Source organism: Canis lupus, chromosome 25, assembly GCF_003254725.2.
Source record: "Canis lupus dingo isolate Sandy chromosome 25, ASM325472v2, whole genome shotgun sequence".
Classification (NCBI taxonomy): Eukaryota; Metazoa; Chordata; class Mammalia; order Carnivora; family Canidae; genus Canis; species Canis lupus.
The window spans coordinates 44,215,465-44,232,398 of record NC_064267.1 but is presented as its reverse complement, the minus strand read 5'-3'; the positions used below and the strand labels follow the sequence as shown (position 1 = coordinate 44,232,398).

General features: G+C 57.1%; 1 protein-coding gene across 1 annotated transcript; it reads right to left on the bottom strand.

Annotated features, from left to right (window-relative positions):
• Window positions 1–6,022: 6,022 nt before the first annotated feature.
• Window positions 6,023–10,163, bottom strand: ALPI (alkaline phosphatase, intestinal). Its single transcript, XM_049101285.1, has 11 exons — window positions 8,879–10,163; window positions 8,673–8,789; window positions 8,442–8,557; window positions 8,143–8,317; window positions 7,893–8,065; window positions 7,509–7,643; window positions 7,351–7,423; window positions 7,082–7,216; window positions 6,804–6,995; window positions 6,477–6,593; window positions 6,023–6,357 (listed from the first exon to the last, which is right to left on the bottom strand). Exons 1-11 carry the CDS (start codon window positions 9,309–9,311, stop codon window positions 6,023–6,025), a joined length of 2,001 nt encoding a protein of 666 aa, XP_048957242.1. The 5' UTR covers window positions 9,312–10,163.
• Window positions 10,164–16,934: the final 6,771 nt, after the last annotated feature.

The window sequence follows — 16,934 nt, the reverse complement described above, 5'->3', positions numbered from 1 at the left end:
CTGTCCCTGGCTTTGAGACCTTGAGCCCAAGGGCCCCTGCTGGGTGACCTGGGCAAGTGACTCACCGCATCTGTGTCTCAGGAGCACCATCGGCAGCCCCGGCGGTGCCTGTGAGGGGGGCCTCCTCTGATGGATCGATGAGCCTGCCCTGTCCCCACCCCTCCGCGGCCTGCGCGGCTGCTGCCTCAGCACGTTGGCTGGACTCTGGACTCTGGGTCCTCAGGGCCAAGGAGGCCGGGAGCCCGTTGGTCTGGGGCCCTCTGGGTGTCGGCTCTGTACAGATCTGGGAAGGGCTGGAAGCCAGCTGGAGAGGGGTGCCCAAGCTTCCCTGCCTAGGGTCTCCGAGGGAGTGTGGGTGTGGGGAGCCCTGGGGTTTCTGTGGCACCCAGGAAGGGGCACAGGGCGACCGGTGCCACCGAGCAGCCTCCCAGGCCTTTCTAACCAGCTCAGGGGAGCCAGATTCGTGGTCCCTGTGGCTGCTTCTGTGATGACCCAGATGCCTGGGGTCCTGGGGGCCCTGGGGGGCCCCCCTCGTGAGGTGTCCTAGCTGCAATATTTTTAAATGGTTTGAGCCCCCATTCTAAAAATGTCGGGAAGCCCAGGGTCCTCCGTCCGTAAGTACCTCTGGGGCTGGGATCTCAGGGGGCCTAGGTTTCTCCTCCTGCCTCCTCTCCCACCCATGTCCTCTATGCTGGGCAGCTCCCGGATCCCCTCCGCCCCCGGACTACCCACACGACACTAGGGGGAGTCACTGACTTTACGGAAGGTTTGGGGTGCCCGAGGGGCCCTCTCTGTGCCTTCTCCCCATCCTCCAACATGGCCTGAGAGACCCACTTCCTCTGGATTTATTAAGAACAATTTCCCTTCCCCCCTGCTGGCTCCAGGCTGGTGCCCAGGCAGAGCACAGCCTGTAGCCCTGGGAGCGTCCCCTCGGGCCACCCAGCGGCGGGACAGCTCAGGCGGCAGGTGGGCCAGGGCAGCTGCCCATCCCCGGCCCCCCGCTTCTGTGTGAGTCTGGATGGCACATCACCGAGTGACAGCCTCTCCTCTGCGTCCACGGGGTCGCCGGCTTTGTCTGCAGAACTGCCAGGGGTGGGGGCTCCCAGGTCCCAGGCGCCCTGCCCTTTGGGGAAACTGGTTGCCCACTGGCGTGGCTTTGCCTGCAGAGCCCCTGTGATGAACCGACTCCACCCCGGGGGCCTGGTGGTCCGGCTCTGCGGCTGCTCCGCCTTCGGGGCAGGGCTGCAGGGCCCCAGAGGGCTGCAGGGCACCGGCTGGGCCCTGGGCCCGGTCCCCGCGTGAGCTCCTCGCCGGCGCCCCCGGAGCCTCTGGCAGCGGCTCGGGCGGATTCACTGGCGGCAGCTCCGCCCCGGGCCCCCACCGCCACCGCCACCGCCACCGCCACATGGTGCTCTTAAGCCGCATCTCTCCTTGGCTATCGTTTGCATAAATAATAATAATAAAACCCGCCACTCCCACCTTCCCGTGGGACCAGAGCCGCGATGTGCGTGGGGGGCTGGCCGTGGCCGTGGCTCCGTCACCTGGCTGGGGAGCGGGCGCCTCCGGGGAGACCCACGGTTGGTCCCGGGCCTCCCCAGCGCCAAGGGTACGCCCAGGGGGGCTCCGGCTTCGTGCTGTCAGGACCCCGGCCTGTGTGGGTGCTGGTGGCAAGTGCCGAAGCTCTGATCAGCTCGAGTAGGCGGCCCTGGGGTCCCTTTAGACCAGAGGGTGCGATTGAAAACACTGGGCACCTTCCTGGAGGCCTGGGGGTGGCGGTGGGGGTGCCCTAGGGAGGGCAGGTGAGGACTGGGGGTGGCAGCGTCACAGGGGCAACTGCCTGTCATTCAGATGCTCACCAGGCGGGAGACCTGTTTCTGGACCTGGGGGTGGTGGGGAGGGACTAACAGAATCAGATGGTAATGTCAGCTTCAAGGTCGGGACGAGGGCACATCGGGCATCCTGTCCCTGAGAGATGGCATGCCTGTTGCTCCCCATGGTGACACACCCCATATCTGCTACCTGAGCCCCGTTGGGCTGGGTGCAGGGACAGGGGCTCAAGGGCACTCCAGCGGGAACCACATATTCATATTTAACATCTAGCTCCGGCTGGCACCTGTGCCCTGTCATCTGGGCCCCCACCCCAACATGGTTACCAGTGTCCTGGGGGAAGAGAATGAGGGTGTCCAGCAAGGGACACCACCTCCAATGAGGGACATCCCCTCCCCACTTGCTCACTTCCATTTCTTAGAGTTTAGTGTGTCTGCCTCAGTGGATTTGTGGATAATGTGGTCTAATTTTAAACAAACGAATCTTCCAAAAACAATCAAGTAGCTTCTGAAAGAGCTCGGTAAAGAAACTGCAAATAATACGGATAATCCCCACGGGGTAAGCAACCACAGAAGTGGCAGTTCTGACATGTCCCCCCTCCTGACACATGCTCATCATCCCCCCGGTGCAGACCTGATGAGAAATTAGCTCTAAGTTTTAAAAAAATAAACAAAACTGAACTGTTTGAAGCAACTCCACTGCCATCATTACTGGGGAAGCTTGCCCCGAGTGACAGGTGCCGAGAGAAGCTAGTCAACAGCAGCACGACATCCTCACGGAAAAAAACAAAAAAACAAAAAAACAAAAAACAAAAAACACAAGCTTTCAGAACACGGAGACAAAACCCCCCCGCAATTCTTTTCCCAGGGATGCTTAAAGTTAGGTGCTTCTCAACTCAGTTACTTTTTGATATTTCCCTTAGCGATGATAAATATTTGGAAAGCTCTTTTAAAGTTTCTTGCATAATAGCATGAGACAAAAAAAAAAAAAACCTACCACCAGGCAAACACTTCGTTTTTCTCTGCCGCAGTAAAAATGGCAGAAACAATGAACAGAAAATGATCTGTCGACAAACCGAAAGGCATTTCTTTGTCAGCAAATACTGTTGAAAGATGTAGAGAAAACACCACCACAGATTGGAGGGAAGTGTTAGCGCAAATTACCCCGTGTGGGAGGCTTGCTGCACGGTGTCTACACAGCTCCGCTCGAGGTATCTGCTGGTTCTGGTCCCATAATGAAATACACAAACCATTTGCGTGTGTGAGTGTGTGTGAGTGTGAGTGTGTGTGTGTGTGTGTGAGAGAGAGAGAGAGAGAGAGAGAGAGTCAGGAAAGGAAACCTGTAGCAGAAAAGATAGGTGCCCAACAGTGGATGCTTTGTTTAATAAGAGCAATTGCAAAAATAAATAAATAAATAAATAAATAAATAAATAAATAAATAAATAAGAGCAATTGCAAACGGCGGGGGGTGGGGGGTGGGGGATGGGGGAGGACACAGCATTAGGGTACCCGACACCGAACAGCTACTGGGGAAGGATTTTTAAAGGCTTCTGGGCGAGGGAAAGGTGCAGAGGTAGCGGCAGCTCCCCAGCCCACGCACAGGCCCATCCCGTCAACCCAATGCAGGAAAGAATTAGAAGCCAGAGGGCCCGTAAAATGCTGCAGGAGCCCCCAGGGGTGTTGACTTTAGAAAGTCAAGGTTGTTCTAGCAGACTTGAGTCTTTATGATACTTGGTAATAAGATGGGGTGTGACCAGGGAAACTTCCAGACCACACAGGACGAGTCATCTTGATGGCAAAGAATTGAAAAGGGCTGTCGTGGAGTCCCCTCCCTCTCTTTCCTCACAGCTTTTCCTCCTTAAACACGGAGGAGGAGACATTTCTTGAGGAGACAAGAGCTGTTTTAGGCACCCAGTAAAATTATTAGAAAAATAGATTCACCTTCGCTGCATCTGCCTCTTCCAGGTAAAGTGTAATTTTTAAATGTAATTTCTGTGCTGAAAAATCCATTCTTTTAAAGTGTACAATCCGTGGTTTTTAGGATAGTCAAAGTGGTGCAATCGTTACCACTAACTCCAGAATAACCTGCTTTTTAAAACTGTAGAGTTTTACATTAAACAATTTTTATTTTGTTTAAGTAAAATCTACCCTCAACATGGGGCTTGAACTTAACGACCTTCAAAATCAAGAGTCGCACCCTCGACCCACTGAATCATCCAGGCCCCCCTAAACCTGTAGAGTTTTAAAATGTAGAGTTTCCTTGGACTTTGAACCCATTTATGAAACATAAACATTCGGCACCTTCCCACTGGTTTGTAAGACCAACTCGTTGACAACAGGGAAGACAGAAATGTAACAGCTGGATTTGATCAAATCTTTGCATAACTGGTGGATGGAGTTTAAAAATGAATATGATGGTTTAGCAAGCCTAGCTAATCGTGCCCTTTTTCCATGCAGCTCCCATATTTTTGTGACAGCCACTAAGATCCAGAATTGAAATAAACTGCCCTGAGGGCCGTGCCTTCAAATTGATGTTTTACAGTGCAAAATCAAGAGTTTAGTAAATAAGAATTATAACAACTCAGTATGGTGACAGATGGTAACTAGACTTACTGTGGGGGCCCATTTCTCATTGTATATGTCTATCGAATCACCGTGTTGGACACCTGAAACTAATACAATCGGGTATGTCAATTATTCCTCAATTTTTAAAAAGATTTTAGTAAATAAGAAAGCATACTCAATCATATTGATATTTCCAGTGAGAGCAAAATGCTTTTTTGCACCTTTGCAAATGTACAAATAAATCTGTAATTTTGTAAAATTTATTTAAAAATACAGTTGATGTCATTTTCATAAATTCTTTTCAGTGTTCCCCGAGGGAGGGAAGTTAGATACTCAACAAGCACAGCTCTAAGGGAGGGGGTGCTCCGGAATATTTTTGGATGGAGGTCAGAAATGTTTGGAGTCTGCACCTCCTCTCTGGTTTCCCAGCTCCCACCTCTACCCTCTTCCTACAAACAAAACAAAACAAAACAAAACAAAAAACAAAACTCTGATCCCTGAAATAATCAGAGTGGTATTTTCTAAGAGTCAGGTCATGTTATGTATGCCCCTGCTCAAAGCCTTTCCAATCATATACCACACTTTGGGTCAAGCTCCCAACCCTCATCATCCCTCAGGTTTCACTCCCTACTCTGTGCCACCCGCACTCTGATCCAGCTATTAGTCTGGAAGAACACTTGCTGATCGCTGCCTCAGGGCCTTTGCACAGCTGTTCCTTCTGCCTTGCTCATGGCCTCCTTTCCTTGTCTTTGCTCCATGGTCTGCTCCTCAGGCAGCCCCTCCCTGACTTCCTGATCTGAATTGTCCACCCCACCCCCTCACTCACAGACTACTTCTGTGCTCCCACACACTAATGATTTTTCTTTCTAGAACATATCACAACTGGCATTACTCTGCATAACAGTTTATTTGATTATTGTTTTGTCCCTCTCAGTAGCATAGAGGCGCGGGGAGGAGAGGGAATTTCCTCACAGACATGCTCCTTGGATCTCCCAGCCTGGAATGGGCACTGGGGGGTGAACATCAGTAGCTAAGTGACTTGGGACCTCTCTCCCACTCTGGGTCAGCATGTCCTGTGTGCAATAGTAGGCTGGTCCCCCAGGAGGTGCCCAAGGTGGGTGGTACCGCACCCCGGCCCGCAGCCTCCTCAGCCAGCAAGGGGCCTGCAGGGCGTGTTGCGGGGTGACAGGAAGCCACCCCTTTCCAGTCACGGTGACATGCCCGAGTGCTCGGGTCCCCAAGGTGCTGTGGAGACTGTGGCCAAGAAACATGCGTACTGCGGGGTCTGGGCGAGTGGTGGCCCCGTGAGGGACGCCTCCAGGATGGGGCTCACCTGGTCCCCTGCCAGGGCTTTCTGCAGGGCAGGGCCTGGTGGTCGGAGCCACCCTACCCCGCACCCCCACCCGACCCCGTCCTCACCCTGGCGCTGAGGCTGGGGGTGGGGAATCGAGAACAGCTCAGGGGGACGGTGGGTGCCAGGGGAAGCCACCACTACGGGCGAGGGTCTGGGGGCGGGGTCCGCGCTGGGGGCTCCCGGGACGGAGCCGGGAGCGGAATAGGAGTGGGCGGGGCCCGGGATGGGGCGGGGCGGGGCCCGGGATGGGGCGGGGCGGGGGCGCTCAGGGCTCGGCCTACGCCAGCAGCGCGAGCAGCAGCGCCCCGGTCAGCAGCTGCAGCATCAGCTGCGCGGCGGGGCCGGGGAGCGCGGCATCGGTGGGGGTGGGGGTGCGGGTGGGGGTGCGGGTGGGGGTGCGGGTGGGGGTGGGCGCGGCCGAGGGCTGCAGGTTGCAGTCGGCGTAGGGCTCGAGGCAGGCGGCGAAGGCCATGACGTGCGCCACGAAGCTCTGCTCCTGCACGCCGTGCACCAGGTGCGCCTGCGGGCCGCGCGCGAACACCGCCACGTCCTCGCCGCCGTGGGTCTCGGAGTCCAGGGGCACCGCGGCCTGCGGCTTGTATGCGGGGTCCCCTGGCGGGGCGGGGAGGGGGGCTTCAGGGCCGGCAGGGCGGGCGGCCTCCCCATCCGGGTTCCCCCGCCGTGCCCCCCCCCCGCCCCCAGCGCCCCCCAGCCCGAGCCGGGGTGCTCACTGCTCTCGGCGTCGGAGACGTTGGGCCGGGGGACCCCGCTGAGCGCGAAGCCGGGGCCGTTGCCATACAGGATGGAGGTGTAGGTCTTGTTGTCTTTGGCCATGCTGGGGGCCAGCCCTGCGGGGAGGAGGGGCCTGCGAGCACCCGACCGGCCGCGGCGACGGGGCCCCCGCGTGCCAGACCCAGGCTGCCCACCCACTGGCCCAGTCCTCACAGGAGCCCCACGCGGCATTGCTACTACCCCACTTGACAGGCGAGGAAACTGAGACCCTGAGCCATTTCTGCCACCCGACTCGTGGACAGCACCTGCCCCCTCCCTGGGCCTACCGAAGATGGAGCTCCCTCGCAGGGTGTAGCCCCCGAAGGAGAACACGTGAGAGTGGTCGGCGGTGACCAGGGTCAGTGTGTCCCTCTCGCTCGTGAGCTGGCCCGCCTTGTCAATGGCGGAATCGAACATGACGGCCTCCGTCAGGGCCAGGTAAGCTGTGCCGTCGTGATGACCGTGGTCGATGCGGCCTCCTGCAAGCAGGGCCCGGGCAAGGTGGCCAGTGCCCCACCTGCCCCGACCGTCCCCACTCCTGTGCTCAGCAACGGCTGCCGCTCACCTTCCACAAAGAGGTAGAAGCCCTTGGGGTTCCTGCTCAGCAGCCTCAGGGCCGCCTCTGTCATCTCCATCAGGGATGGGTCCTGGATTCCGTCTCGGTGGACATCATATTTGGTGTCTCCTGGCTCAAAGAGGCCTGCGGGAAAGGGGTTCCGGTGGTGACTGGCTGGGGAGACGGGAGGGCCAGGGGCGTGGACCCCCGTGTCCATGCTTGGCTCTCTGAGGACTCGGGAAGCCAGGCAGGAAAGTGGGGGCGTCTGGGGTCATTACCCATGAGGTGTGTCACAGAGGCGTCCTGGGATGCCTGAATGAGCGCCGTGCGATTCCACACATACCGGGCACCCTGGGAGGGGCAGAAGCGAGCCTCAGTCCAGAGCCCTCCGAGCCTTGTCCCTGTTGTATCCCTGGCGCCCACAGGCCCCCATCACCTGGTACTTGGCCTGCCATTCCTGCACCAGGTTCCGCCCGTCCAACCGGATTCCGTTCTGTTTGGCGTCAGTTGGATACTCAGGATCCGGAGTCCCCTTGGGAAACATGTACTTTCGGCCTCCGCCCAGGATCACCTGTAGCCAAAGGATTGGGGAGGAGGGCTTGGGGCCTGGCTTGCCCTTTGCTCCCTCCTCAGACAGCCATAGCTCCCCTACCAGGTCTGTGGGTGTGGCCTGGGCCCAGCTGTACCACCTCCACACCGTCCCCCCCTCGGCCCCCCCATTCCCCAAGATCTGGGAGACCCCGCCAGGCCCCAGAGCTAGGCTGTCAGTTGCCTGGGACTATGGCCCGTGCATGCCCCCTCCCCACCCTTGGGGTCCCACATCAATTTCCATGTTGGAGATGAGCTGCTGGGCGATGTCCTGGCATCCGTCCTCCAGCGCCTTGGCAGGCATGTTGGCGTCCGAGTACCAGTTGCGGTTTACTACGTGTGCGTAGGTGCCGGCTGGCGAGGCATGCTGCACTCTCGTGGTGGTCACCACCCCCACAGACTTCCCTGAGGGGGCAGAGGTCAGGGTGAGCCCCTGAGGTCTCTAATCCTGCCTCTGCCCACTAAGCTGGCCCCAAGCTCACCTGCTTTCTTGGCCCGGTTCATCACGGAGATGACCTCATTGCCACGTGTCGTGTTGCACTGGTTAAAGCGGGCGGCCGCGCTCACACCAATGGTCTGGTAGTTGGCCTTGACCCCGCACAGGTAGGCCGTGGCTGTGCCTGCGCTATCTGGCACCTGTCTGTCCACGTTGTAGGTCTGGGGAACAGAGACACCCTCAGCTCTGTCATGACACCATCAGACGGCCAAGATCCTGACCCAGGCCCCAGGGCCCACCCTCACTGCGCTGGTGGGGAGCATCCTGAGGCCACCCTGCCCTTACCTTGGACAGAGCCAGGTATGGAAATTGGTCCATGGCCAGGGGTGTCTCAGGTCCCAGATTGTCATTAATTTGCCCTTTGAGGATCCGAGTGGCCGTCACTGTGGGCACCCCCATCCCTGAAGGAGCACACCTCGTCAGGCCTGAGTCCTCAGCATTGCTCTGTGTCCACTGGCAGCCCTGGGTGCCAGGGTGTGGGAGCCCACAGGGCACGGACAGGCCTTGCACACTCACCATCCCCCAAAAAGAGAATGAGGTTCTTAGCAGCTGTCTGGATGGGCTGCAGCTTCTTAGCGGCGTCCAGGGCCTGGGCCGCCTGGCGGTTCCAGAAGGCTGGGTCCTCCTCCTCAGCTGGCCAAGGGGAGAGTGGAGGTCAGGTCGGTGTTTGGGGGAGTGCCCCAGGTGTGTGTGTGGGGGGAAGCTGGGAGGTGCCTCCTTACCTGGGATGATGCCAAGGGCCAGCCGTGGCCTCAGGCCCAGCAGCAGCAGCAGCAGCAGCACCCGGGCCCCCTGCATGGCTGTGGGATGGCAGGGGCGCGGCAAAGCCAGGACTGCGGCAGGCTGGGACCCCGGCGGGGCCAGAGCTAGGGTACCAGCTGCCGTACCAGCCAGCGGGCCTTTAGTCAGGGCAGGACTTTGTCCCTGGCTGTAAAAGTCTCCATGTCCCTCCCATTGTCCCCGGTGGCCACCCTGACCCCGCCCCTGCCCTGTGACTCTAAGTCCGCTGGCAGAAGGGATATGGCAAGGTGTGGCCGAGCAAGCCTCGGGGCAGGGGTCCTGGAAGAGGCAGGTGTGTCCACACGGGATAATCCCAGCAGCCTCCCCAGGGTGGGGTGGGGACCAGGGGGCACACCCCCTGTGGGTCAGGAGCATTGCAGGGCCCCGTGGGGGCTGCTCCTGACCCTTTGCTCACACGGTCTCGTGGAGAACCATTACTCCTTCGTGCACCGCATTTGTTCAGTGTTTTCTGAAAGCCAGCTTTCTCTGGCCGGGCTCGGTTCTGGGTGCTGAGAGGAGGGGATGGGGTGTGAAGCACACAGCCTGGGCCAGCGGCCTGGGTTTGGCTTCCTTTTTTTTTTTTAATTTTTTATTTTATTTATGAGTCACACACACACACACAGAGAGGCAGAGACACAGGCAGAGGGAGAAGCAGGCTCCATGCACCGGGAGCCCGACGTGGGACTCGATCCCGGGTCTCCAGGATCGCGCCCTGGGCCAAAGGCAGGCGCTAAACCGCTGCGCCACCCAGGGATCCCTGGGTTTGGCTTCCTGATGCTGCTGAGGCCCAGTGACACGGGAAAGGTGGGGTGGCCTGGCTCTGACCAGGCTTGGTGTGGGCAGGTGGGGGAGGTGCTGGGCTCAGAGGGCACCCCGGAGGCCGGACCCAGAGTTCCCGTGCTGTGGAAAAGGGTGGGACTGATGGTGACAGAGCAGAACCTTGTCTGTGCGTCCAGTTACTGAGAACCGGGCGGGCCTTGTGCGGGGTGTGTGCTTGTGCGTGTGTCTGGGGGGGGCGGGGAGGGAGGCCCAGTGTACGTGAGGTTGATCTCTGCTCCCTTGGACAGGCAGACAGAACGCAGGGGTGAGTCTCTCCTCTCCACGGGCCGCGCACACCCACAGGTGTAGCTTCTGTTAGGGAGCTAAGAGGCTTCAGTAGCCAGGCTGGTGCGGGGACACCTGGGTGCCTCAGGGGTTGAGCGTCTGCCTTCGGCCCAGGGCGTGATCCCGGGTCCCAGGAGCGAGTCCCACATCGGGCTCCCTGCATGGAGCCTGCTTCTCCCTCTGCCTGTGTCTCTGCCTCTCTCTGTGTGTCTCTCATGAATAAATAAATAAAATCTTAAAAAAAAAAAAACAAAAGCATCCCTCCGATCCAGCAATCGCACTTCTGGGTGATATCCCAAAGAATTCAGAGCAAGGTCTAGAAGAGATATTTGCACTCCCTCGTTCATAGCAGCATTGTTCACAATAGCCAAAAGGGGCAAGCAGCTCTGGTGCCCATCGCCAGGTGAGCGTGTAAACAAGGTGTGCTCCATCCATGTCATGGAATATCATTCAGCCTTAAAAAGGCGGGCATCCTGTCGCCTGCTACACCGTGGATGAACTTGGGGACATGATGCTAAGTGAAATAAGCCAGTCACAGAAGGACAAACGCTGCGTGACTCTACTCAGACTAGGAATCTAAAGTTGTCAGGTGGGTAGAGCCGGTTGCCAGGGGCCAGGAGGAGGAGGCGGCCCGGGAGGGGGTCGTTTAGTGGGCACAGAGTTCCAGTTCTGAAGAAGGAAACATTCTGGAGAGCTGCCCTACAACGGTGTGAATACGCTTACCTCTCCTGAACCAGACACAAACGGTCACGATGGTAAATTTTATGTTGTGCTTTTCATCACGATTTTTAAAATATTCAAAAAAGAAACACCTTCGTCCTGGCTCCACCCAACCCAGTGGGCCATGTAGCTCCCTTGGGGCGGGGGGTTGGGTCCTCCCTGCCCAGCCCCACTCTGCTCAAGCAGAGCTTTCCTGGGTTCCCCTCCCCTGACCTCCTCCCACCCGCTCACCAACCACACTGTCCTGGCTGTCCCCTAAATCTCTGGAGAGGTACCACCTTGGGAGGGAAACTTCCAGGCCTCTGAATGGCCCCCAGAGCTCCCTCTGTTCCCTGTAGTCTTGCTGTATTAGGCTAAAGTTCAGGGAAATACTAATCCCTGGGCAGGTCCTTAATTAATTAGTTGGTTCTTTTTACCAGGCTGTAGGTGAAAGGTTATGCCAAGATTAGTCGGCCTTCCAGGAATTCCCCATATCCTTTTCCAATTGGATTTTTTTTTTTTTTATTTTTTTTTAGAGAGATATCAAGCAAGAGAGTGCATGTGCAGGCAGGTGGAGGGGCAGAGGCAGAGGGAGGCTCTTCAGCAGCTCCACCCCCAGTGCAGAGCCTGATGAGGAGCTCAAGATCACGACCTGAGCTGAAACTAAGAGTCAGACGCTTAACGACTGGGCCACCCTGGGCCACCCAGGCGCGCCCCTCCTCCATAACTTTTTCAATCAAAATTTTTGACCTAACTTGTCGACTCACATGCAATTGTGAGAAAAAATACAGAGATCCCTTGTGTGGTACCCAGTTTCCCCCAAAGGTACAAAATCCACAGACTTTCAGATTTCTATTCGGATGTCCCCCCTTTTACGTGGACTCCTTTGTGCGGCTGTGTGGGCTCTACGCTATCTGGTCCCCTGCATGGGCTCATGTGAACGCCACTCACTGTAGTTGAGATACTGAGCAGCTCCAACCCCACGCACTGGCACAGATGCTTTATAACCGCCCCTCCCTCCCACACCCCTGCTCAGTCTCTAACCCCTCTCCTGCATTTCTAAAATTTTGTCAATTCAAGTAAGTTACATACATGGCATCATATGGTCTCTGGGGGTTGGCTCTTTCTCACTCAGCATACTTCCCTGGAGATTCATTCATCCAAACACGGATCAGTAGCTGGCTCCTTTGTATGACTGAGTGTCTTCCGTGGGATGAGTAGACCACAGTGTTTAACCCTTCACATGGCCAAGGACAGACACCTGTGCTGATTCCAGTTTGGGGGATTATAAATAAAGCTGCTGTGAATATTCACTCAGGCTTTTTTTTTTGGGGGGGGGGGGACATACGTTTTCATTTCTCTGTAATAAAATGCCAGGAGTGCAGCTGCTAGCACTTCTTATGGTGGCGTTAAGTAATCATCAATTGTGATCAGCCTTGGTTTCTTGTGAATTTTGTCATGTGCCTGAGTGGGACTGACCCCATGTCACTGGCAGGAAACAAAGCAGGTCTGTCCACATTCAAAACCTGCAGCTATGACCTGGCTGTGCGGGAGCTGCCAGGGCACCCTGCCTCCTTGAGTCAGGCAGGCACCTTTGGGTGCCTGAGTCACCTGTGATGACATCTGCTTATAGTCCTTCTCCCAGGACCCAGGATTACAGGTCCGCAGGCAGCAAGGTCTTTCTGGTGTGGAGTGAGAGATTACCTCTGGGGTAATCTGTGCAGCCTGCAGTCTGGCTGTCCTCGTCTGCTCCCTGGGAAGGAAGGGCTTGTCCTGTAGGGCCCCATCGGGAGCTCAGGCACCCTCCACCATCATCCTCATTTACCACCGGAGGCTGTCCAGGCCGTGTCCCAGCCCTGAGCACCGGGTGCATGTCGGCCCTGCCAGGGGCAGGGTGATGCTGGGCCCACCCCCGGAGCAGCTGCTGCCAACCCACGGATGGTATATGGCTTCTTCTTGCCTCCTGCCCTCCTGCCCTCCCGATGACACCCCCCTTGGGAACTATAGTGAGGCCCTGCCACTCAGGGGGAGCGGGGCAGGAGCTGGGAACGACTGCCGATCATCAAAAGACAACACCCCTCAGCACAATGGGGAGCACTTTGGGGAAACGGAGGCATCTCCTTCTAGGGGCCAGTTTCTCTCATTTGAGCCTCCCACCAGCCCTGTAGCAAAGGTAGGAGTGTCTCCACTCAGGCTGGGATGCTGGGAGCAAACACAGTTGGGTTTTGCCCTCTTTTTTCATGGGTAGCCCTCATGGGATCAGGGAGTAGGAAGGCTCCTGAAGGCCCGCCTGGCAGGCAGGAGGGAGGGCACGGGTGAGCAATGGGGGCAGAGGCATTATCTCAGCTCCACTCAGCCACAGTGGCAGTGCTTGACCCTCCCTGCACTTTTCTTTTCTTTTTTTAGATTTATTTATTTGAGAGAGAGAGAGAGAGAGAGAGAGAGAGAGGGAGAGAGAGAGAGAGAGAATGCTTATTCAGGGGAGAGGGGCAGAGGGAGAGGAAGAGAGAATCTCAAGCAGACTTCCTGCTGAGGGAGGAGCCCAACTTGGGGCTCCATCTCATGACCCTGAGATAAGACCTGAGCTGAAACCAAGAGTCAGAAGCTCAATCAACTGCCCACCCAGGCACCCCCCTCCCCACCCTTCTGATGACATGTCTCCCCTCTGGCCAGTTCTGGGGCCAGCCCACCTATCTCTCCTCCTGGCCCAAGCGGGGGTGCCATCAAGAAAGTCACGGGGCCTGCGCCACTCACGGAACAGTTCGCCGCTTTGTGGCCTGGGGAACTGATGGACCACGAAGGACACTCAGCTGAGAGCAACAGGCTCAGCCAGGGTCACAGTCTCCGTGAGACAGATCTTAGAGGCAGCAGGGGAGGGAGCAGCCCCCAGCCTTTCTTTGCAGCTATGGTGCGTGTCTGGGGTCCCTGCTGCACGCCCAGAGACTGAGGCCCTGCCCTTCCCCAGGAGTAGAGGGGCGCGGACCAGAGAACAGCCCCAGGAGGGGGTGCCTCTGGAAGGAAGCAGCAACAGCACAGACCTTGGGGGCACCCATGGGGCCATGGAGGGGAAGGTTTGCCGAGGTCCCTTCCGGGGCTCAGTGGAGGGGTGTGCCTCTGAGGCTGGAGCTCAAGTGCGCACTGGGGCACACCCCAGAACCCCAGGGGTTCCGCTGTACCCAGTCACTTGGGAATCCCCTCACACTGGGCATTTTGACCTGCACGGGGGTCAGCACCAGCTCTGTGTCCGGGGCCAGAGTGAGGTTGCAAAGCCCAAAGGCGGGCCCCAGAAGGCAAGCGTTAATAGAGGGAACCCCTTACTCCAGCCTTGGAAACTGAGGCCTGGGAGGAGCATGAAGGCCTGCGAACCTCATGAGGCCATTGCAGCCGCCCTCAGCGAGGGTCCTGCGGCACAACCCAGAAGCTGGGTAGCTCCTAGTTGTTCAAAGGAGATGATTTTGTTCAGTCAAAGTCTCTGGAGCACCGAGCTTATGTAAATCATCCTGGAGGTCTAGAGGATTCAAATCGGACCCAACCAGCTGGGGGCTTCCTGTCTAGAAGTGGGGGTGGGGTGGGAACCCTAAACCCAATTATGTTCCTGGACACTGTCCCAGGGGAAGAATCAAGGTTCCCTTGACCAGTGTCAGACCCCGTTGTGGGGGAGCAGGAAGTAATGCCAGGGTGGGGGGCATCCAGGCAGCATGGAAGCCTGGCCAGCCGGCTGGCGGGGTTGGGGCTGGGCCGGGCTTCGGGGGGCTGTGGGCAGAGTGGGGAGCACAGGCAGGAGCAGGTGAGGAGCCACTGGCAGAGGAGGGATGGACACGGTGGAGGGACGCTGGGACACTGTGTGGCTTTCTGTACTTTGGCCCCACGTGGGATCGTGGGATCATGGGATCGTGGGATCGGCTCTCTCCTCGGTGCCCACCCGCCTCGCTGGCTCCCTTCCTCATATCACCCACACCCCAAATCCCTCTCCTGTCACTGCCATTTGTCGGCCAGCCACCCTCCGGCCTGCCTCCCCGAGCTCTGGCCTCCCCTCCCACTGGACATTTCTTCATGCGGGATGATTATCATAAAGGTGTTCAGGGCGCAGGGTGGCTCAGTGGGTGAAGCGTCTGCCTTTGACTCAGGTCATGATCCCGGCCGGGGTCCCGGGATCGAGTCCCCATCCGGGAGCCTGCTTCTCCCTCTGCCTGCCACTCGCTCCTCCTGCTTGTGTGCTCTCTCTGATTCTCTCTCTCTCTCTTCCTCTGACAAATAAATAAATAAAATCTTAAAAACCAAACCAAACCAAAAAGGTGCTCAACGGCGGCAGAATAAACCACATTACAGATCTCCAGGCTGGCAAAGACCGGGAAGCCCACCCACAGCACCCTGGGGCCTGGGCTCAGTCTCCACCACTTCCAGTGGGTGCCCTTCTGCACTTAACCTCTCTCAAGCCTTCAGGTCCCCCTCTGTGAGATGTGAAGAACAGGACCCAGGTCCCAGGGCTGTCAGCGCAGGGCCTGACAGAGACAATTCTGGAGGGGGAGAGGAAGGGTGAAACCCTAACTTTTGTAAAAAGGCAGGTCTTGAACATAATTAAAGCTAGCTGAAAAAAATAAATAATAAATAAAGCTAGTGGAGTGTTTGAACACCAAGTGGCCAAATGTTAGACAAAGTGGGTCATTCCTAAAAAGCAAGTATTTATGATTAAGGTCTGTGTGGGCAAAAGCCTCCTTCTGGGCCATTCCGCTTACCTGTGTGGGGGGTGCCCAGGCACTGCCCTTCCCCAGGGGACCTTGGGTCACGTATCTTCGAGGTGGGGGGAGCGCAGAAAAGGAGACTGTCCACCAGCAGGGCAGCAAAGGCCACCGTATGCCCCTCCCATATGGTTCCTGGGGGCTCAGCGTGCTCCAGGTTGGCGGAGTGGGCTGCGGCCAGGCCTCCCCTCTGCCTGGGGAGGCGGGGGGGGGGGGTGAGGGCAGGGGCAGGTGTGGGGGGGCTGGCAGGTGGCTGTTCTCCCGTGGGGCTCAAGGTCGGTATCCTTAGGCTGACGCAGGGCGGAGGCAGGAATGGCTCCTCCGTGGCCCACAGGGGGTTTGGTCTGGATGAACAACGTGGGGGAGGGAAGGCTCACTCCTGTAACTGCATTCAGAACTTTAACTCTGGTTTCTGGATCCTGAGAACCAGGAGGGCCGTCTTATTCCAAGAGCAGCTTGGTTTGAAAATCTACGAAGGTGAAATCTCAAGGAGACATTTGGCTTCACGTTCTGTCTCGCATTTCCGTTTCTGTTGCTTCTTCAATATTTCCCTGCATGCTTTCCAGAACTGAGCAACAGACAATTTATGAACGTTAGAGAATACAACACAATTCACGAAACTGAGTAAAACAGCTTTAAGTAAAACAAATTCTTTAAATGGGACTTCCCCCCCCCAAACTGCTTTCTATGTATTAAAAAAAACACCCCCAAACCATAAAAACTCGTAAAAAGAGGTTCAAAGAGATAATCTTGCAGGCTTTAAATATGTAACTGATTCAGATATGTGCAAATTCAAACTCCTCATTCCAAGTCCTTCATATACTCCCCCCGCCCACATCTCCAGAATCTTCTTTATTGCTGTGAAAGGCATCTTCTTCCTCCTCCCATTCAGCAGGGCTCACATCTTTCCTCTGCTGCAATACCCCTCTCAACTCCAATTGGCTCTGGAGTGTGCGACTGGGCCCACGAACCGGGCCTCAGCAGTGGGTGCCAGCCAGGGCCGGGGTTCAGGCCGCCCACAGAGCCACCGTGGAGCCTCACCTGCAGTTCTGTCCCCCTCCCCTTTGCAAATGCCACACGGCTGCTTCCTGGCTGGCTAGCTGCCCAGGGCCTCGTCCCTCGCCCTGGACTCCCTGCCTTGGCTCAGACAAGGGGCCACCAGGGCCCCTAGGGGCTCCCCTGAGGCCACCAGTGGACCCGTCCCCACCAAAACTGCCCCCTGAGTCTTTCAGTAGAAGGCCTCAGGCACCATTTGAACTCACTGGGAGGATCAGCCACCTGTCAGCAGGAATTTTATCTCACTTACTGGAATGATGGACTGTTTAATATCCCTGTTGCTGAATGTACAAAAAGCCTTTTAAACCAACCGTAGATCCATTCCTGCTAAGAAAAAAGATTTTTGGGGGGCGGTGTTGGGATTTTTATTCTTATCCCAGTTGTACATGAATATAGTTTA

What these genes read in the sequence shown, in the direction of transcription:
- ALPI (XM_049101285.1), bottom strand. Translation starts at nt 9,311, where the DNA reads ATGCTCCTGACCCACAGGGGGTGTGCCCCCTGGTCCCCACCCCACCCT. An exon ending in CATTCTCTTTTTGGGGGATG is followed by an intron (nt 8,558 to 8,672) that starts GTGAGTGTGCAA and finishes GTGCTCCTTCAG; the next exon opens with GGATGGGGGTGCCCACAGTG. An exon ending in GCGAGGGAGCTCCATCTTCG is followed by an intron (nt 6,594 to 6,803) that starts GTAGGCCCAGGG and finishes TCCTCCCCGCAG; the next exon opens with GGCTGGCCCCCAGCATGGCC.